We start from the raw sequence: 22,104 nt of genomic DNA, 5'->3' as shown, positions 1-22,104 counted from the left end.
TTCTTTCTTATGTGGGAAGGCACAGGGTGATCTCTGCTGGCCTTCTCTCCAGACCTCTGGGTTCCAACAACTTTCCCCAGGGTGATTCCTTTCTGCATCTCCAAAGGCCTGGGCAGAGCTGCAAGTGCTGAGATGAGGTATGCTGAGCTGCTTGGGCTGTGCTACATTGAGTCTCTCATTTAAGCACCAATTGAGTCAAACATCATTCATTGCAGCAGGCACACCTCCTAGACGACTGCAGATGTAATTAGCAACAGATGAGGTTCACGTACCACTGGCTCATGTCCACAGCAACAGAACTAGGCACCTTCACCTGGCCAAGTTGACACTTGACTCTCCCACAACTACCCTATTATTAACACCTTGCTTTAGTGTGGTACATTTGTTAGAATTCATGAAAGAACATTTTTATAATTGTACGATTAGGTATTGTTTATAAAAGGGTTCACTGTGTTATACAGTGCTATGTTTTTTCATTTAAGTTTTATTCTAGTAACATATATACAACCTAAAATTTTCCCTTCTAACCATATTTATGTGTATAATTCTGCGCTCTTAATTATGTTCACAATGTTCTGCCACCATTACCGATACTTCACAGCACTTGCAATTATAATCCGCATTTATAGATGAAAATATCAAGGTTCAGAAATGTACGTGAAGTGCTCAAAGATCCATAAAGAGTAAACGTAGCCCTGGGTTTCAACATCTTCCCTCTCTAAAGTCTCTGTTCTAGCTACTATCTTTTAGCTTGTTTAAATTAAAAGCTATTATTTATTTATTTAAAAAAATCATTAATCTATACACAGTTGTGTTGCTGAGACTTTATATATAGAAACTGAATAAGGAAGAAAAGGGAGGAAAAACAAAAGAAAAAATCTGAGAATTTAGGAAGTTAAGGAATTGGTATAAACTGAAGACACATATTACAGACTGAAGCACTTTTTTGCAACTCAGAAAAACTTTTTTTGCCCACTCTCCTTCCCTGCTTCATTGAAGAGAGGGAACCAGTAGACACGCTCTCTCTGTAACTTCCTCAGGGTAAGCTCCTTGCTGCGCCCCACACTTCCTTTCACCTGCTGCATTCAGTATATTAACCTACCTTAGGTTTCATTAACCTGAGCACTGTGAATCCTTAGACTCAACAATTACTTTTTGGAATGGAATATTCTACTGCCCTTGGGGTAAAAAAGACCTTTTCAAAGTGGAATATATCACTATTTAAATGGGGCTACTTATCTCTTCTCTTACTTCAGAGTGGTATAGCTAATCCACACATGTGGGTTACTTTTTTTTTCCTAAGAAGATGTGCTAAGATGTATTGGTTAGTTTTTGCAACAGTAAGAAACAATCCTAAGAGACTTGGGTGACTTACAACAACAACAACAACAAAAATATTTCTTGCTTAAATTATATGAGGGTTGTAGATTTGGGCAATGACAAGCTCTCTTAGGCTTTGTTCAGTTCTGGCACCCAGGCTAAAGGTAGAATTTCTATATGAGATCTGTTATTCTCATGGCAAAGGGCAGAAACATAAGAGTACCTGGCCAAACCATGTAATGTAAAGCCTTTGCTTAAATAAAGTTTATGTCTTACACAATAAGGTTATTGTGTATAATCCTTCCCGAGGATGTGGGGCAGATCAGTTAAGACAGGGAGAGAGCAAATATTTAAAAACAATATTATAGAGAATAGGCCTAGGTTAGAAGAGGGAAATGGAGAGAAAGGGCCCCAGTTGATAGAATGTGGTTCCAAGTAGGGAAATAATTACTGACAGTCAGTGTTTAATTTTTTTGAGTATAAGTAATAGGCACCCAATTCTAATTAGCTACATAGAAAAGGGAACTAATGGGTTTATGTAACTAAAAATCCAGGTTAGGTGAAGGCCTGTAAATCAGACAATCAGAGCCAGTGAGCATCAACCTCAGGTTTTTTCTGGAACTATTGGTAAATGGGTATTTTTCTTTCCATTGGGGTTGCTAAATTGGTCACCTGTAAACCTGGAGCTTCTGGAAGTCGTCTTGAAACTCTTCGAAAGAACCTGCCTGAAACAAGGAGAAAGTGATTCCTGGTGATATCATTTGGAAGCCCAAATCTGGCCTGCCTGAACTGACGTGAGCAGGCTCTGGGAGTCAAACCTGGGTCTCCAGCTCAGCAGTCAAGAATTCTTGCCACTGAGCCACCGTTGCACCACCCTGCCAATACTTTTTGATTATCTGCTTAATATACTCTAGGATGTATCCAGGTATTACATTAGAGTATACAGGATTAAAGGATCTCTTTCTTATTCTGGGTTCCCTGTGTTTCAATTGTTCAAATGAGCTACACAGATCGGTTGAGTTAGATTATGCACTACAGAAAATTTCAGTTCCAGACCAAATAAACCTTTCTTCCTTTGGTCTCAAAGAGTATGTGTGGTTCTAAAATATAGACATTGTCTTTCTTAACTCTGTGTTCTGAATTACTTTAACCCCAACCTTATTGGTTTTGTTATCTCTACATATCAGGTTTTATATTTATATATAAAACAGCCTCTTGAAATCCAGAAATAATAATTACCACTCTGGACCAAATGTGTCTGCTGTGAAAAGTTACAATCTAGTCCCCTGTTTTTGTGTAAGCGTTTTGTAAAGGAGATCATACTCTTGTATTGAGATAGAGCTTTAAAAGATGTTTTTCTTGTTGCTTTATGATAGGATTGTGTATGTTTGAGTAAATTAAGTTGAAAGTTGCAAAAAAAAAAAGGCAAATACTGCTCCACAGTCCCTTCATGCTTTGAATATAGGACCCATGCTAATGTTCTATCCTCACAGAGCTGCATTCAGCACAAAAGGGTAAAAGGCAGCAGCTTGTGTTCATTGTGCTCTGTTAATCCATACACCAGTTTGGCACCTGTTCATTTTCTAATAATGGCACAGGAGAAGCTCAGTTCTTCCTCTGGGTTTAACTTGCTTGGAGAGGCAGAAGAGGCTATTGTTTCCTTCTCCATTTATGACTTGCCAAAGAAATCATACTCCTCTTCTACTGTGGTCATCAATAAGATTGATTGAGCAGTTTTCAGAGCTCAAAGTTGCATGGTCACAGTTTTGAGGCTGGAAAAATGTCCAAACCAAGGCATCATCAAGGTGATCTTCTTTCATGAAACTGTGGCTGCCAGGAATCCTTGGCTCCTCTGTCACACGGCAAGGCACATGGTGGCATCTCCTAGTCTCTCCCTTCTATTCCAGTTTCATTGATTTCAGCTTCTTGCTTCCAAGGTTTTCTATGGGTTGCTTTTTCTTATACCTTTTAATTTATGAATAAGTAAGCTTTAAGGGCAACTTGTAATTTTTAAATTATCATTATGCTTACTTTAAATTAAAAATTGCTTTCCCACCCAGCTTGACTTGTGGTATGGCCTATATTGGCATGAAAGGAAAAATAGAGATAAAATATACAAAGTTTAGTGTTTGAAATTTAGTGTTTGAAGTTTCCCCCCAAGAAAAACTTCTATAACCCACTTCCCCCAAGAAAAACACAAGAATTTTAGAGAACCATAATTAGAGATTAACGAGAGTAGGTGCCATGTGGGAACTAATAAATAATGGGATTCAACATCTATCTTACAGAAACAACCTCTGAGGTTAGTTTGATTAGTACCTTTTTCTTGTTAAATCCAGTTCTCTCTCCTCAATTCTGATTTTAACCAGCAATATTTCACTCTTTTAAGCCTCTAAGACTCTCTAACTATTGCTGTCATTGCTAAATTAGCAGGCAGCAAGTCTTGAAATGAAGTCTGTAATGGACTTTCTCATAGTATGATACTGAATGGGCTCATCAGCTACCCATAGCACCAAGCAGACATTCTGAGGATGTCTGAGCAGACCTGGTAATTGAACAATCAACAACTAAAGAAATACTTTCGAAAACCCTTTCATGAAAAGGGTGCTCTTAGTCATTTGTCATGCCTAACTAACCCCAAGCGTGGAGACTTTAACACATAAGGGTAGGTGGTTAAGGTTGGTGGAGGAGGAGTGACGCCATATGCTGAGAGAGAAGAATTTCAAGGCTTAAATTCTCATTTGCCCAGTCAACAAGTTGAGGCAACCTTGTACAGTATTTACATTTCTGCTTCTATAAAAATGCTTCAATTTCCACAGGTAAATATGAACTGTTAAGAACTCTGAAGATTCTGTATTTTATGCATGATTGTTTTGTAAAACCACAACTCATCTGATAAAAAAAAAAAAAGAAAGAAAGAACTTGAAAGAATTTACCCCACTTCCCTGCCCCTGTTCTGTGGATGCTAGTAGAAGCCACCAGACTGCTGGGTCAAGATGAAAGACAGGCTATTACAATGACAGTAGCAGTCAGAGTATCAGCATTTTTGTGCCAGTTGCCTGAGCCCCACTTCCCACAGGGGATGTGAAGAAGGTCAGATGAAATCTGCATATGCTTTGGGTTGCATTACAGGAGAGGAACAACAAGCTTATGAAACCCAAATCATTCATAATGGGCAGTGAGAATGACTGCTCTTTGCTCAGAGGCAGACATTGTCTCTATCTTCCAATGTTGTCTGCTATACAAACAAGGGAACCAAGGCAGACAGTGTCTCCCTTGGGCAAGACGTGGAAATGTGGAGAACTGTCTCCCAACATGGCTAAGCTGAACTTTCATTTGAATGAAATTTTATTAACTAGCACCCCTTCCCAATATCAAAGTTTCTTCTCTACAAATAAACTAAAAAACACAGAACCTAGTCTCATAAAGGTTGTATATCAGTTATCTACTGCTGTGTAACAATATTACTTCAAATAACCCAGTTATTATTTCACAGTTTCCATAAGTGAGGAATCTAGAAATGCTTATGGTCTGCACTCAAGATGCTGGCGAAGACTTCAGACTCATCTGAGGTTCTTCTGGGAAAGAATATGTTTCCATTCTCACTCAGATTGTTGGAAGAATTTAGTCTCTTGCAGTTTTAGGACTGAGGGCTTCAGGTAATTGCTAGCTGTAGGTTGGAGGCTACCCTCAGCTCTGAGACCACCTAAAGTGCTTTGCTACATGGGGTTTTCAGGTATGGCCACTTGCTTCCTCAAAGACAGCAACGGAGAGACTCCAGTAAGATGTGTGCTACAACTGTGGTACATAATCACATAGAGTCCATCACCTTTGCTGTACTCTGTTGGTTATAAGCCAGTCATGCATCCCAACAACACTCAAGAGGAGGGGATCAACAAGAGCATAAACACCAAGAGGTGGGGATCAAAGGCTCTCTTGAGATTCTGTCCACCACAGGTCAATTATCTAAAGATAAAGCCCAACAAAGACTGTGCGGAACATATCCACAAATGAAGAGAAGTTGGTCAACTATTCAAAAAACGATACCTTTAGACCTTTAATTCTGGGTTGGGAAGAATTTCCTCCTCTCAACACTTATGAGTCCATGAACCAAAAAGCAGAACAAACCACAATAAATTGCCGAAAGATGAACCAAAATTAAATGTTTTGTTTGTTTGTTTGTTTTGCATGGGTAGGCACCAGGAAGCGAACCCGGGTCTTCGGCATGGCAGGTTGAGAGCTCTGCCTGCTGAGCCACCCTGGCCTGCCCCAAATGTTATTTTTAACATTTACAAATTTTAAAACTCAGCTAATGAGCCAGCTTAAACTGGAACTTCTGTTTTCAAATACCATTTGTTTATTTTTTTGTGGTTGAACCTACACATTTTTAAAAATTACTAAATGCAAAGCATGTCTATTGAATAGGTATTTAAGGATTTAATATTTAGTAGTCATTCCAATTCTTTAACCCCACATTTATCCTTTACATGGTCACAGAATTTAAGATGAATTTTGTATGTTATTCCTAGGTAATTGGGAAACCCATGATGCACAATAACAGAGATGGAGAAATTGGGTAGTTAGACCTAGTGAAGAATAGTAGTGAATGCCTACTGCATACTTCCTATCTACCAGCCTCTGGTCTAAACCCCTTGCATGTATTCTTTCTTATAATCGCTAGTATTATTGTTTCAGTGATGAGGAAACAGATGCACGTTGTTGTCAAGTAACTTCTTAAGGTCATACAAATGGCAAGTTTTAGAACCAGGATTCCAACCTTGAAAGACGTAATTCTAAAGCTCATGCAGTTAACCATTATAATAGAGATTCTCCTGTATAAGAAAATATTATGATTTTACTCTGGACACACTATCCTAAGACAATTATCCTAAGATAATGGAGATATGAAATTGGCAGTGAGATAGGAAGTGTGGGTCACTGATGGTAAGCTGTAAATGAATGGTTAAATAGATGAGTTCATTCAAATTATTTTTCCTTCAGCACATGCTTTGTGCCAGGCCCTGATCTAGGAACTATGGATTCATTTGAGGTCTTGGGTCTCACAGAGTTTATATTCTAGTGGGAGGAAGGAGACAACATGAGAAAACAAATAAAATGCTAGTACTACAAGAAATAAACCAGGGTAATTTAATAGGGTCTTCAGATGTGTTTATGGAGATGTATGGGTATTTCTGGCTACTTCAGATAATTTATCTGACAGAGTGAAGAAAAATCTGAGAAGATGATAGTTGAGCTGAAACCTAAAATGAAAGAAGGAGCCAGCCATGACAAGATCCAGGAGCAAATAGAAATTCCTGAGGATTGCAGCTATATGCAGAGACTAAAAAAAATGATATACCATAATAGCATTGTATTTTATTTCTGTCTATTTTCTTCATCAGCAAATGACTGGTATAGATCATTTCAGAATCTTAATCCACCAAATATATAGTAAACACTCAGTAAATTTGTTGAAAAAAATGGATGAATTTATTGTTTAATAGTCATTTTTTAAGCTTTTATGTGCTAGGTACTTCAAAGATACAAAAATGGCCATGTGAAGGCCTCAAACCTCAATGAACCTACAGCTGGGGAGCCAGAATTGCAAAGAATTACCAACACAAGGTGTTCAATGCTATTTGTGCTACCATAGCATTGGAGGAAAGAGTGAAGTCTCACTTTATTTGGGAATTTTGGGAAAACTTCATAGAACTGGCAAAGTTAGAACTGGGTCTTGAAGGACACCCAAGTTAGTTGAGGAGTATAAATAGGAAAAGGTATTCTAGGCAAAGGAACCGGCTTGAGCTAAAGGTTTGGAGGTGGCAAAGCATATGGCTGGTTTGTAAAAACTCCCAAGCAATCTGGGGGAGAGAAAACAAGGTAAAACCAAGAACTGCTGGCCAGGAGGCTTATTTAAGAAGTGTCTGTGGATCACATGAAAAGGACAAAGGAGCCAACTTTTTGGGTGCCACTGGCCTGATAGGCCAATTTGAGCATTATGAAGAATAATGATCATAATGAACTGAAACACATCAGATACGTAAAATTCCATGCATTCATAACCATAGTAAACAAACAAGAACCTTACTTGCTACTCCTGGGGGTTACTAGGACATCAACTCAAAATTGCTGGAATCCCAGCTAATAAATAGAGAATAAATGAAAGTATTATAAATTCACTGTTCTGGAATAAAAGAGACTTAAGAGATATCAAAATGCAAATATGAGGCCTTTTTTTTTTTATCTTGACTGAGACAAGCCAATTATTAAATGACATCTTGGGCTTAACCAGGAAAATTTGAATATGTAGAGTTTTAGATGATAGTAAGGAATTTTGTTAATTTTGTTAGATAGCAAAGTTAAAAATAAATCCTTATCAGTTTGAGATGAAGATTAAGGGTAAAATTATATTATGCTTCGGATGTTTTTTAATATTCCAGGAAAAAAAAAAATAAGGGTAAGGGGATTAGATGAAACTATATTGGCAAAGTGTTGCTAATTGTTGATACTGGGTAATAGGTACGCGCGGGGTGGGGTGGGGGTAAGGTCCATTTTTGTCTGTTTGAAATTTTCCATATAAATGGTTTAAAAAAGCCGAGTCCAAGGCTAACATTACATCTTCAGTTGATCCAACGCCCAGGTTTCGGTAAGGGGCTGCGGACCAACAGTTCACCTAGCCCACCCGAAACCATGATGCCCGTGGGGTCAGAGAGTGCAGTTGTGCCAAAGCCTAACGCTTCAGGATTATGGATTCCTCAGCTTGCAGCACAAGAAGGGAAAGGGGTTCTTGGAAATGAACCCCCTCAAGTATTCTAGAAGGCCCACTCCGCCGCACCACCTATCCCCTCGGTTTCCCACCCTAGGCTCCACTGCTTCTCGCCTGCGCCTCTTCCCACCTCCCCACACCCCTCCCGCCCAGGTCCCTTATCTTCCCTGGGCTTTCCTCTCGCTCGCCCCGCCCCGCCCCGCCCCCGCCCCGCCCCTCACCTCTTTTCTGGAGCCGCAGCCCAAGTCTTCACCCCGTCCCGCCCCTCCCGCGCCTCGCCCCGCCCCTTTCTCCCCGGGCCGGCTGGGGTTACCATGGCTACGGGGTACACACCAAGTTTTCCCTAGCCGGTCCCCCGCCGGCGGGAAGAGGCGGCACCATGAGCCAAGTAGTGACCATCCAGGAGCCCCAGACCAAGCCGCAGGTGTCTCAGACACGGTGCGGGGTGAGGTCGGGTCTCGGGGGCACTTTCTCCTCCACCCGAGCTTATGATTTTCTGTACGGTAAGGGTCGTCCCAGGCCTCCCTCTTAGGCGTCGGTGGGGTTCCAGGGTGAGTTGATGGGATCAGGTCAGGGCGACGAAGGACGATCCTCTGGTTGGACCCTGGCCCCGGGGTTGTCCTTTGTTGGGCGGGAGCAACTCGGAGCCCTGCAGGTGGCTTCGGAAGTCGCAGGTGCGCTTGGCGTTTCTCGGAGATTACAGCAGGAGCCCATTAGGGGCTCGGCCTGCCTCTCCCGTTGCCACCGTGCAGCATCCAGGAGTCAGATATGTTCATTCTCACCTCAAAACCTTGTAAGTCCTTTCAGTGGCCTACAGTCTCACTCAGATTCAAAACCAAGGTCCTTTCAGTGGCTTACAAAGCCCGGTGGTAACTTCTCTGACTTTCTACAATACTTTCCCTCCGTCACTCTGCTTAATCACGCTGGCCTCTTTGCTGTTGTTTAAACGTGTTAGGCATGCTTCCATCCTTCGCTCTAGCTGTTTGCTCTACCTGGGATGTTCTTCATCCGGATAGTTATGGGATCGGAGTTGGCATTTATCTTGAGGATTACAGACTCTTGACAAGGACATCTTATTAGTAAGATGTCATACATCATCAGGAATAGCTATATATTTTAAATGTATGCTTAAAAGCTCAGCCCTAAATAGATTACTATTCAGAAATCTGAGACTTTAAAACATTTGTTTTCCTGATCGTTTCATGAATAGCTTGACATTTTCGCTCTTATAAAAATATTGCTGTATTAACATAGGAAGAACATAGCAAAAATTAGATTTTTAAAGAGATCTTCTACCTAACTTACTACAAGGTACTATCATCTCTATATGCTAAGTCCCTCGTCTTCAGGTTTCCTTAAAAAATAACCTTTTCATGATGCCTGCCTGACCACCCTTCTTAAAATTGCAATTTAATCTTCTTTACTCTGCTATCCTCTTTCTTATATATCTCACTTATTACTCTTTAACACAATACATAATTTTCTATTTTGTTGTGTTTGTTGTTTATTGTCTTTCTCCCATGAGGTCAAGAATCATCTGTTGACTGATGTGTCTTAAGCCCCTGGAACACAGTAGCCAGTCAATAAGTATTTATTGAATGCAAGAGTAAAGAGAGCCTGAGCCTTTTGTGACTTTGCAAACTTGTTAGGAATATTAAATGTCTGCCCCCAATAATTCATTTTTGTTAGGTAACCAAGAAGCTGTTAGATTCTAGGAATTGATTCATATTATCCAAATTCAAAAGAGACAGCATCTGTTTATTTCTTCAGAGAAATACACCTTATGAAGCCATCTAGATTAGGCTGGTGAGGGAGTAAGCTTCCTGAGAGAGGTGTACCCGGGAAATCAAGTCTGAATGAGAAGGCTGCTTGAGAGCTTAATGCAAAATTGAAGAGGGTTTGTTGATTTTAAGGAATGGTGTATATCAATCATGAATACTCGTCACTTTAATGATGTACCTCACAAGCATATACTTATAGTAGCAAGGCAATCTTTGGTTGAACTTCGGAGAAATATCTTACTCTTATTATCAACATATTTATAAATTTGAATAAATTCTGAAGATAGCTGACCTTATTTACCTCTTCTTAGAGAATGAGCGTTTTCCTACCATGCCTACCAATGAAGTGGCATGCTGTTAAAAGAGTTTGCATCTCCATGTGCACCAAATATGGGAGATAGCGAGCCAAGTTTCTTCCATTTGTAAATGGGCATAGTGCATATATCTATGGCTTTTCCATTTGGAATATTTCCTGGACTACCCAGACCCAGAAGAAGTTTTGTCCATAGGAGAAAAGAGAGTAGTTTACAGCCTGGTCCTTGAGAACATGTTAGGCCTTCTTTTTGCATTCCAACCTCATAACCTGATTTTAGAATACATGAAAAGAAATGCATCTAAAAGATTCTCCTTAGCAGTAGAATAATAGGGAGCACTTCATGGTTTTCAAACTTCTCATTTGTTTTCCAATTATGAAATTACATTGCTTGGCCATTATTCTCAACCTAGGAATAGAGGTGCTGTATTCCCTATGCTGCTTTATTGTTGATTTTTCAGATCCAGTGTTTACTGTGTCAAGTGAGAAAGACCACTTGCAGGAAAATATCCAAGCTACACTGATTCGAAGCAGACTGGTAGGTCTCCTCAATCTATCTAACTAATCTCATCCACTAAGCAATATAATGAATCATCTAGTTGGGCAACTGCTGTGATCAGATTGCATTATCACCAAATCTTCACTGGATTTTGTGTTCTGCAGATATTACTTTGCCATGAGTAGACAGAGGCAAGGCATTTGATATTTGTGGCCCGATATGAGGATTAATTAAATAATAGCAAAAATAGGACTCATTATAAATTATTGTATTTTAATGGGAAAAATAATATATGCCTGTGTTAAAAGCATTCAAATAATACAATAATGTATACAGTATGAAATAAATTCTCCTTTCACTCTAGACCCCTACCCCCTTCCTCATAAACAGTTATTTTCACCAGTTCCTTGGATATACTTCTAGAGATACTTTGTGCATATACCAATAATCCTTCTTCCTATGCTATATATGCTATTTTGCACATAATTTTTTAAAAAGTTTTAATGATATAAGTAAAACACTTTAGAAAATTTGATGGTATAATTTTGTCCTTTTCCTTCTTCCTTCCCTATCCTAATATTAGAGAAAAGTTCCCAGGTTTAGAACCATGTTCAGTAACCTGATCCATTACCCACGATATTCTCTTTATTGGGACAAGTCAAATCCAGTCCCTCCATTCATCAGTCGAGAATGGAAGGGACATGCTGAGCAATACAAGGAAGTTCTTCAGAAATTTGTAGCGTAAGTAAACAAAAATGCTCATGTTTTCAATGAGTGTGTTTTTATTTTTAAAAAGTAATGATTTATTCTACCAGGATTTATATGTAGGCCAGTTGATCCCAAATTCTCTCTCTAAACCCCTTTGACCAAAATGAGCCTGATTCAGGAGTAACAGCTGTGGAATTATTGGTTAGTAGATGTTCTCAGGTCAGAGTGAATACATATGTTAAATGACAACTTGCCTCCAACTGTAGAGTTTGTTGTTCCTTTGATCCAACTTAGAAATTTAATGTAATTGGCACTTAGTTATTAGGAGACTTGTAGCCAAAGCACTTTGAGAGACAAGTCTCTTGAAATTCCTATTTTAAAAAATTATTTACAAGTTCATATTTAATAAATTTTTAAAAATACTACCTTCAGCCTGAATATAAAAGAAAAAGTTTAACTTAGTTATTCTCATGTACTATTAATTAAAAGTGGGTATTTTGGTATGTGGAATTTCATAAATCTACTCTTTTTCTCACTTGTTACCTCTTCTAACCTCCTGGTTTTCTGGCTCAGAGAAAGTGATATTATCTAGTCTAAGATGTAGAATCATCAAATGCATGTTATAGAGAAGTTTCTCTCAGTGTAATATATACATTGTATACTTTATAGACATAGAAATGTTGTGTGGAAATTATACATGGAAATGATATCTTAGACTTGAATGCTTTCCTGCTTCATTTTAGAACTGACGCTTCTTTTCAGATGCCTAAAGAAGTTTATGAAGATCCCGATGTTGCTGGAAAGAATCGCTATAAATATTTTGAAAGGTAGAAAGTTATTTATTAATTATTAATGAACATGAACGCTGATTTTCAGTTAGATAACATCTTTATCATAATGATAACAGCAGTGTGCCAGGTACCACTTTGCATTGTGCCAGGTACTAGTTTGCATTGTGCCAGGTACCAGTTTGAAATGGGCCAGGTACCATTTTAACTACTTTAGGTACTATTTTAGTTTCCTTTGCTGCTCAAACAAATACGATGCAATAGGTTAGCTTAAACAATGAGAATTTATCAGCTCATGGTTTTGAGGCTGAAATAAGTCCAAATTAGGGCAGCATCAAGATGAGGCTCTCTTCCCAAAGACTGACCTCCGGGGCCTGGCTGCTGCTGATTCTTGGTCCCTGTCTCCTCCCTTACATGGCAATGCACATGGCAACTTCTCTTGGCTTTTCCCTTCTCTTCTGTATCCCATTGACCTTCAGCTTCTTACTTCCCTGGCTTTCTCTCTCACTGCCTGAATTTTATTCTGCTTATAAAGGACCCCAATTATAGGATTCAGACCCATCCGGAGTTGGGCCACACCTTAAATGAAGTAACCTCATTAAAAGTTCCTACTTACAATGGTTGCACACCCACACCTTATGTGTGAGACTAAAGCAAAAAATGTTTATTTGGTACAAAATTTATATCAACATCCCTATTTGGAGAATTCCTGGTATTCTTGCAAGCAGTGGGGACAACCAAATTAATAGGCCGAGTCCTCAATCTTAGGGTTTGTTCATTTTAAATTTATCTCCACAAAGGATAGGCTAAGCCTACTTAAAATCAGGCCTAAGAGTCACCCCCAGGGAACCTCTTTTGTTGCTCAGATGTGGACTCTCTCTCCAGCCAACATGGCAAGCAAACTCACCACCCTCCCCCTCTCTATGTGGGACATGACTCCCAGGGGTGTAAACCTCCCTGGCAACGTGGGGCAGAAATCCTAGAATGAGCTGGGATGCAGCATTAAGGGCTTGAGAAAGCCTTCTGGATTGAAAGGGGGAAGAGAGAAATGAGACAAAATAAAGTATCGGTGACTGAGAGATTTCAGCGCCAAGAGGTTATCCTGGAGGTTATTCTTACACATTATACAGATATCCCCTATTTAGTTTAAGGTGTAGTAGAGAGGCTAGAGGGAAATGCCTGAAACTATAGAGCTGTGTTCCAGTAGCCATGTTTCTTTAAGATGATTGTAAAATGATATAGCTTTTGCAAAGTGACTGCATGATTGTGAAAACCTTGTTCTGATGCTCCTTTTATCTACAGTATGGACAGATAAGTGAAATATATGGATTAAAAATAAATAATAGGGGAAACAAATGTTGAAATAAATTGGGTAGAGGGAAATACTACTGGTCAGTGAGAGGGAGGGGTAAGGGGTATGATATGTATGAGTTTTTTCTTTTTATTTCTGTTTCTGGAGTCATGCAAAGTTCTAAGAAATGATCATGATGATGAATATACAACTATGTGATGATATTGTGAGCTATTGATTGCACACCAAGTATGAAATGTTTGTATGTTAAGAATATTTGTGTTTGTATGTTGTTCGATTTTATAAATAAATTTTTTTTTTAAATGCACATTCATTGGGTCTAGGCTCTGTCTACTGAATCTCCTAGGCCAGAAATGGGAATGTGCATTTTAACAAAACACCATTCTCACCGATGATTTTGTGCCAAAGTCTGAGAATCCCTGAAAAAACAGCCGTTTGAGCTCATTAATTTTAAAGGACAAAAGAATTGGAGGGAAGGGGGTGCAAGGGTAGTTCAGTGGTAGAATTTTCGTCCACTCTGTGGAGACCCGGGTTCAATCTCGCCCTGTGCACTTCCCAAATAAACAAACAAGCAAAAATTCAACAAATGGTGCTGCAATAAGGGGATACTCACACGGAAAAAGAATGAAATGTGACCCTTTCCATACAGCATACAAAAAATAAAAAATAAAAAATAAAGGTTTGGAAGGAGATTAGAGTATGCCCAGTGGAAAAATCCCACACAGTTTATGTTTTCTTTTCTCCCCCAGGCCTTTCCTTCCATTTTATAAACAGATGCCATTCAATGTTGTTTTTGCAGCAACCAAGTAAGTAACAATTATTTGAAATTGTTTCAGTTTATTTTTATTTATTGTTTGCCTCCTTATTTGATTGCAGAAGATAGTTCTATAAATCAATATTTTTCAAACTGTGGATCAGAAACAGTAGGTCATGAAAATCTTCTAGAGGGTCATAAACAGCATTAAAAAAAAATGAAATAGAATAGGAAATAACCAGAAACTTGAAACATATTAAGGATAAGTTGTTTTTGTTTGTTACTTTGATTTCAGATGGCTAGATAACATGTTTATATGTATATAGTGGATTATGATGTAAAATGAATTTCTTAATATGCATTGTGGTAAAAAAAAAAGTTGAAAAATGCTTTAAATGTTCCCTTTTGCTTCCCTGAAACATATATTTGTTATTTGAATTTGGTTCTTTAATGTTTTATCAAGAAAACTAATCGGTCATGAAATACTTTTTGAATGCTAGAAGCTTCTAATTTAGTAGTCATCTGATCTACACAAATCAATGAGGGATGCAAAAATAAATAAAACATGATTTCTGCCGCACAAAGGAGTGAATCAGGATGAGAGGGAGGTAAAGGGCAAGGGCTGAATATGGGATAAATTTGCATTTCTCCACTCTTTAGTTGCAGGGCAGTACAGCAAGTTAGATAGTGAGTCCCTTTAAAAATCTAATATTTACTATATTCTTTTTTCATGGTAATATACTTTAACATTTCCAGAGCAAAATATTCTAAGGCATTCATGAAATTATCAAGAAAAAAATATTTTTTTGATGTCTCAGAGTTTTAAAATAGAAATTTATTAAGGTTGGGCTTTCAAGCATACATATAAAGGCTATAGTTACTTCTAGCAAGGTATAACAGCTTATAACTAGGGCATATGTTATTTATCAAGTGTCTGTATTCCTCAGGATAAATGGCAATTATGATTCCAACTCTTCTCTGCTATTTTTATTTACTTTTTTTTTTAATTTATCTTTTTTTTTTTTCACCTCCCATGGTATTTTAAGACAGTGTATGGATACCTTTGGCTCTTACAGAGACAGAAAACAGGTACCTACATACCTATCAGACCAACTTTGCCTGGTGCTATTCTACTGGGGTATGATAACAGATCTGCATTCCATGAAAAGTGCTGTTGAGCTACAGTGGATATGAAATAGGCAGATCCCTCTACATCCCTCTGTCAATTCTTTAAAAGCAGGCTCACTGGGTCACCTGTTTTGGAGATCATACTTGCCTCAGGTCTAAAAGGTATCCAACTAATTGTAGGGATGTAGGGAGCTTACAGTGATGAATGTCCTGCATTCCCCACTCCTTTCTAAATAACTTTGACAAAAAAGGTAACAGTTCCCTCTGAGAGTTCAACCATGACTCAATTTGACGTTCCAGACCGTATTTATCTCTCTTAGAAGTTTTTAAAGATCGAGTCAGTATCCGTGAGTGACATCAACTTGAACTCTCACAGAATTGAATTCTGAGCTGTAAGGATAAATGCGTGTGAACTTATAGTGACCAGCCTTCTCCAGTCATATCCTTTGCATGACCAACTGTTGGAGACTTGACTTTGGACTCTATAGCATCTTGGAAAGGAGAATAAATAATTCAGTTGAGCTCGTGGTAGCAGGGCAGGATTTTCTAGTTGTGTGAAGCCTTTCTTTGTTGGGGCTTGGATCAAAAATCTAGAAGACTGTGGGTTTGGCAGACAAAGGATGCTCCTGGTGCCTGGGCTGTGGTGGAGAAGGAAGGGCCTGGCTGGGCAGAACAGAGCAGCAGTAGCCACTGCAGGGGTACCAGAGCCAAAGTGTGGGAGTCTGAGGATAGGATCCCTGCAAAGCAGGGAACAAGCTGAGCAGAGAACAGATGGAGTGGCTTTGTGGGTTTGGGTCCTGATTGAGGTCAGGGGGAAGGTGGAAAAAAGGATCATTTTTCCTTCTTATCTACACTGTACTTTCCCCTAAAACCAACTGAAGTGAGGGAAAATAGGTTGGAGACAATAACAAGAAGTTAGGAAAGAATCTTTGTGTTGTTAGCACAGGAGTTCTGTCACAATGGCATTTCTCCTTTATATCCTCTCCTCTGAGCCACCTAGAGAGAAAGTTACCAAAAAGCTTGGTCAGAAGGATTCATTAGACTTTATGGTCTTTACACATTTGATCAGATGGTTCAACTGTGTAATTATTCAATTTGAAACAACAATAATTTATTCTAAGTGATCTTATCAGGTTAAAAACTTTACAACAATTTTCCTCTTTTAGGGCAGAGCCATATACTTTTCCTCCTGCCTCTACCAAGTACTCATCCATCCCTTCAAAGTGTACCGTGGGCACTCAGACCGACTATCGGGATGCTGAAGTTCAAACAGATCCGTATTCTCCAGAGTATATAATATGTCAGGACTCTATTCCTGAGCTCTTGACCCTGGCTACTCTTACTTGGGGTGAGTTGATAATGCTCTTTAATATTTTCAGGTGACGTTAATGATAACCATGCATGCTCTTCAGTTCCTGGAAATGATGTACATAGAGGCAGCCATGGTTTCAAGTGTTGCTATTTAAGGTGTATTGCTCAATAGAGTTATTCATACGCTAATAATTTTTCTAATACTTTTGTTCAAAGAGAGATACTTCCTTTTCATTGTAAGTAGGTTTGTTGTGTCCCATCACTAAAGCTGAATTATAATTAGCTTTAATTATGTGGTATTTTTGCTGACTATTCACTACTCTCCTCCCACCTGCTTCTCTTAGTGAATCAATTCCTTTTCATTGACTTATCCATACTCCTTTACATATCATATCATATTATTTTTATTGTGTTTAGTATTGAATACATCCATATATGTAAACATTTCACATCACTAAAATAGCTCACAATTTATGAGAAGCTCTTTTACATGCCTTATTTTACTTGAATCTTGTAAAGGTTATGTGAGGTGGGAAGTGGAAATGTTATATCTATTTTACAGAAAGGGGAACAAAGATTCAGAAAAGTCAAGTGAATTGGTAAAATCATACATCATTAAAAGAGACAATAAAATATGGGGCTAGAATATAAGTTTTCTGTTGTCTAGCCCAGTGATTTTTGTCCTGATCCACCTCCTCATCACATTAGAGCTATTAAACCTTTTAATAAGGTTTTGTTATGGTGAGGCTTACTTTTTAGAGCACAGCAATTAACAAAAGGAAAGGAAGAATGCTGTTGAGTAACTTCTGCTTAGCTCCATTTACACTCAATTTGAGGATTGACTTATGGCAGCGATTCTTAATTTTTTGTGGATCTTAGATTCCTTTAAGGGACTGACGAGAGCTGCCAATATACACACATACAAAAAAATGCACCGATGCACACTCTGATTCACACATTTTACTTGTAGTTTTAGTCAGTCCCTGACTCCAGGTTAAGGACCTTTTACCCTGGGGTCTGTTAGGGGTGAGAATTGTAGGGCAAAAAGACCATGGACTCTCTTCCTATGGCCTTCAACCCAAGGTAAACCAGGAAAGGTTAAAACTTTATGGTTCAATGTTTCTGAGCTGATAGACTCTTAAAAGGTAATACCAGCTTTCAGGGTAAATGTTTGTTTCTGTGTCCTTAATCTCTTTCAGTATGCACTCTAGGTGGTCTGGGTAAATATGAATGGACTAGAGCTTAATAGCTAAACAAACCTTGAACACTACTTTTTAGTAGTTTAATCAACTTGTAATATTCTGTGGTTTATGCCCCCTCTCACTGAAGACTTATATAACTTCAGGTTATTTACCATAACTAACTTACAACTTTATCAGATCTTGCAAATCAGATTTTTACAGCTCACTTTGTCATGTGAAGATTTTAATGCCAGAATTGAGTCATTACATTCTGCAGAAATGCAAAAGTTATACTAAAATAGCAGACATTTTCCAATAGATATTGTCTTAGTATTAACACAAAATAGCAAATGTAAGATCTTAGATATTCTTCCTTTATTAACTGTACCATCTCCACGGAATGAGTTATGAGACATTGCTGTTAGAGGTTTATTTTTCTTAACAAGCTGGGATACCAGTACCAAAGATTATGTTTTATTTTCTCCTTTATTTTAACTGTTACTGATAGAATGTGAGCAGTTGACTCGAAAGTCATCCAGGCCAGGCCATTCATTCTAATATTTAATGTACCCAGCACTCCTTACCATCTTCTCCACAGAATGATTTCCAAATAGTTATTATTTGGAATCTAGTTTGATGGGAAAAATAAAAAAGACTCTAGTATTTCATTCTATCACTGGAGGGAATAAATATTAGTACCTTTAATAAACAAATTTGACCATTACTACAGTTGTCTCAGCGACAGGCACATCACACTCTGGCACTAGGGCTGCCATGATGCACAAACACCTCAGCTCCACAAATCACTATTTGGTCACAAATAGTAACCAAATTAAATGCCTCCAAGAGCAGAGACTGCAAATTGTAATGCCTATAGGGGCCTGTTGCTAACAGAAAGGAGTGAAGCAGGCTGGAAATAGTTTTCCACCCCCAAATTTCTGTTTAATCTTACTAAAAGAAAAACAGCACAGTTATAATTATAAATGGCATTGACATATAAACAATATAATATTCAATAAAATAATCAGAATACAAAATTATGTGTTGTATATTCTATTTACAGCCTTGAAAATGAAAACCTATAAAAAGATTAGAATGAAAAATTCACCCCAAATAATAGCTATTATTAGAGAAGAACCTAGATGGTGAATTTTTTTTCCTCCTATTTTTCAAATTTTTTGTAGGGTGATTGTATGCCTTATGATACTGACAAAGCACAATTTTAGATCAGCACGCTCTTATGGTGGTTCTCTGCCAGGCTGCATTTCTGTGACAGGAGGCAGAGATCCTGGGTATATCTATTCCTACATATGTCTTTGATAGACTGTCCATATTCTTCCTATGTCACAATTTTTTTCAAAATAATTAAAACTAACATTTTAAAATCAAGTCCAAGGGGAAAAATACATATATAGCTATTTAAGCCCATCTTTTCACAATGACTAAGGACAAGAGCTGAAAGTATTTTGTACACCAGTTTACATTAAATTGGCATCCTTTGAATGATTTCTTATCAGTCTCTGAAATGCTCAATATCTTTCAAGCTCAGAAATTCATTCTTAGAATGTAATGAAATCTGACTTAGGCCTGTGTTATGAGAAACTATGAAAATTAATAAGAGAGGGAAACTTTAGAAATTATCTAACTTCCTGGATTATGGCTAGGAAAACTGAAAGCCACAGAGGTTAACATCCAAAGTTATAGAGATAGTTGGTTCACTATAATGTTTTTTATTAACATGAGATTACATGTGTTTCCCCCATTGTAACAGATACATGTGATCAGTTCTGTGTCACTGGCAATGAAGACATTTGTGTTTGAGCTCCAATTCTGATTCTTATTTCTGATTCACTTTATGAAGCCAAATTGAGTATTCTTTAAAGCAGAGGCTTTCAGGTGTCGATGACATTAAAAATATGCTGAAACCTTTCCCTTCTACTCTGAATACATAAAAATATAGAAAAAAAATTAATAAACACATAGCCACACTTGAAAACAAGGAAAGAAAATCTCCATAGTTTAGAAATAGATACTTCTTCCTAAAAGAATGAAATAACTGGCAACCTTTGATGGTGAGTAAGGGCTGAAGTCGCATGGCCCATGGATGCTAGAGTGCTAGATCTGAGTTACCTCCCTAAACTGGAAGGGGGCAGTGTTTCTCCTGCTCACAGAGATGCTGAAGCCTCGTACTTGCAGCTTATTGTTATGGATGGAGCCAAGTTAGATACCCCTGCTGGGCCTTGCACTCCATCTCTTGATATGCTAGGAACTTACCTTTGAGCTACAGGAGAACCAGAACCAGGCCAACTAAAGCAAGAGGGCCTTACAAATGCTTTACTAGGCAAAAAACCCAAGCTGGAGCTATACCAGGGCAAAACGAGGTTGAACCTCAATGAAAACCTCCCTTAGTCAGGTCTAATACTACCATTGTTGGGGCCCTGGGCAGGGGTTCAAATGGAGTCCCATATATATATGTCTAGACATTTAAAAATTATAATTCAAGCTATGTATCTATAGATACATGGAAGAAATATATTCTTTCTTTTTCACAAATATATCATTATAAGAAGCTTAAAGGACATGTTTACAGTTAGAATTCCTGGATTCCTTGGGCTTCCATGCTAAATACGGAAAGAAGGGGAGAGCCTGCCTATGGCCAACCTTTCTCTTTTCTGACCCCTCTCTCAGTTCCACATTGTGAGGGGGCTGGCATGCATGAATTTGATTATGCCAGCTCACTTTTCCAATCTCTGTTTACACTTCCTTGCAAACAGTTGATGTTTGGCCACTCTTTTAATTTATGGATAAACAAATAGCAATATAATCTGCCCTCAGGGATCTGAATCCTGGGAAGAGGTCCATGTAGGATTTGGGACCATTCATGCAAGGACTTCAAGGGTCTCTAAGGGTAGGAGTAGCTCCAGGTGGGCATGGTCCTTTGGACTACTCACCCAGTGAGGATGGCAAAGGCTCTAATGCATGAAGGTCAGGAGAACCTGTCTTGCCAGGTCACACCACTGCTCTGTGTGCTTATGAGAGAAATCTGCAGATGATCTCAATCCAAGAGCCACAAAGCACCCAAGGAACACACACACCAGGAATGAGCCACAGAAAATAAAGGTAAAGGAAGAATAAATTCATGAGAAAATGGAACAACTGGAACAATCTGTAAAGGGCATAGGAAATACTTTTTATATCCTCAAAGAGATAGAGGGGGATAAGTAATAGTGAAAACAAAAACAGGAGTAATAAAAAAGAGTAGATTTAAATCATAGGGGAAAAAAGTATAAATTTTCAAATAAAATGGTCTCAATAGTAGAATAGACAAAGCTGAAGAGAATTAGTGAAGTGGAAGATGAAGTGAATAAATATTCCAGAGTACAGCATACAGAGGTAGAACAAGATGAAAGAAAGGGTAAGGACCATGGAGGACAGGATTATAAGCTCCAGAAATTGAGAAGAGAGAGAATAGTAGAGAAGCAATGCAATAAATTATATGACTGAGAATCTCCCAGAGCTGAAGGAAGACAGGACCCCACAGCTTGAAAAATTCCACTGAGTAACAAGCAGAATAGATTTTTAAAAATCACATGTAGATATATTGAATGTAAGGGAAAAAAGAAAGTGCACAAAGGAAAAATTCCAATTGCTTTCAGACAAGCAAAAACCAGATTAACATTTTAGAGTAGTATCTTTAACTGCTGTGGGAAAACAATTGAAACCGTAGAATTCTTTCATCAGCCAAACTACTCTTCAGGAGTGAATGTGAAATAAGGACATTTCAAACATGATAATGGGATAGTGTAAGGATGATTAACTCATTTAGGTAATGTGCTAGGAACCATATCTAGCATGTAAAGAAGCATTCTATGTTAGTGATCAATCTGAATAAAAGAATTAAGGCATGTATTGTAGCAAGAAGAAAAATGAACCTAGAAGGAAAGAGCAGGATTTAAGAAGAATGGTAAGCAAAACGAAACAAAAAAAGGATGAAAATATGTACTTAAATTTTGAAAGTGTTAAATTAAAAAAAATGGCAGTGTTTTTTTAAAAAAGCAGATACTAAAACTCTAGATCATGGTTGGCAAACTATGGCCCAGAGGTCAAATTGGCCTGCTGCTTGCTTTTGTATGACCTGCAATCTAAGGATGGTTTTTACATTGTGAAATGTATGTAAACATTTTTAAAAAGTTACTTTGTGACACAAGAAAATTATATGAAAATTTCAGTCACCCTAAATAAG

At 38.2% G+C, this 22,104-nt stretch overlaps 1 protein-coding gene across 4 annotated transcripts in view; it reads left to right on the top strand.

The window, feature by feature from the left end:
• Window positions 1-8,348: 8,348 nt before the first annotated feature.
• The window catches only part of CFAP91 (cilia and flagella associated protein 91), a 109,578-nt gene continuing 95,822 nt past the window's right edge, over window positions 8,349-22,104 (top strand). For 2 of the 4 annotated variants that reach the window (XM_077118230.1, XM_077118229.1), the window contains exons 1-6: window positions 8,377-8,589; window positions 10,642-10,718; window positions 11,263-11,420; window positions 12,131-12,214; window positions 14,237-14,293; window positions 16,536-16,717. In XM_077118230.1, the coding sequence (XP_076974345.1) occupies window positions 8,466-8,589; window positions 10,642-10,718; window positions 11,263-11,420; window positions 12,131-12,214; window positions 14,237-14,293; window positions 16,536-16,717 (682 nt within the window). In that variant the 5' untranslated portion in view covers window positions 8,377-8,465. Of the gene's footprint in view, window positions 8,590-10,641; window positions 10,719-11,262; window positions 11,421-12,130; window positions 12,215-14,236; window positions 14,294-16,535; window positions 16,718-22,104 lie in introns of those variants that run through there. The other 2 variants (XM_077118232.1, XM_077118231.1) reach the window with 2 other exon arrangements.

Source organism: Tamandua tetradactyla, chromosome 10 (genome assembly GCF_023851605.1).
Source record: "Tamandua tetradactyla isolate mTamTet1 chromosome 10, mTamTet1.pri, whole genome shotgun sequence".
In the NCBI taxonomy this organism is placed as follows: Eukaryota; Metazoa; Chordata; class Mammalia; order Pilosa; family Myrmecophagidae; genus Tamandua; species Tamandua tetradactyla.
Note: the sequence above shows the minus strand (reverse complement) of the source record. Positions and strands in the feature narration are given on the sequence as shown.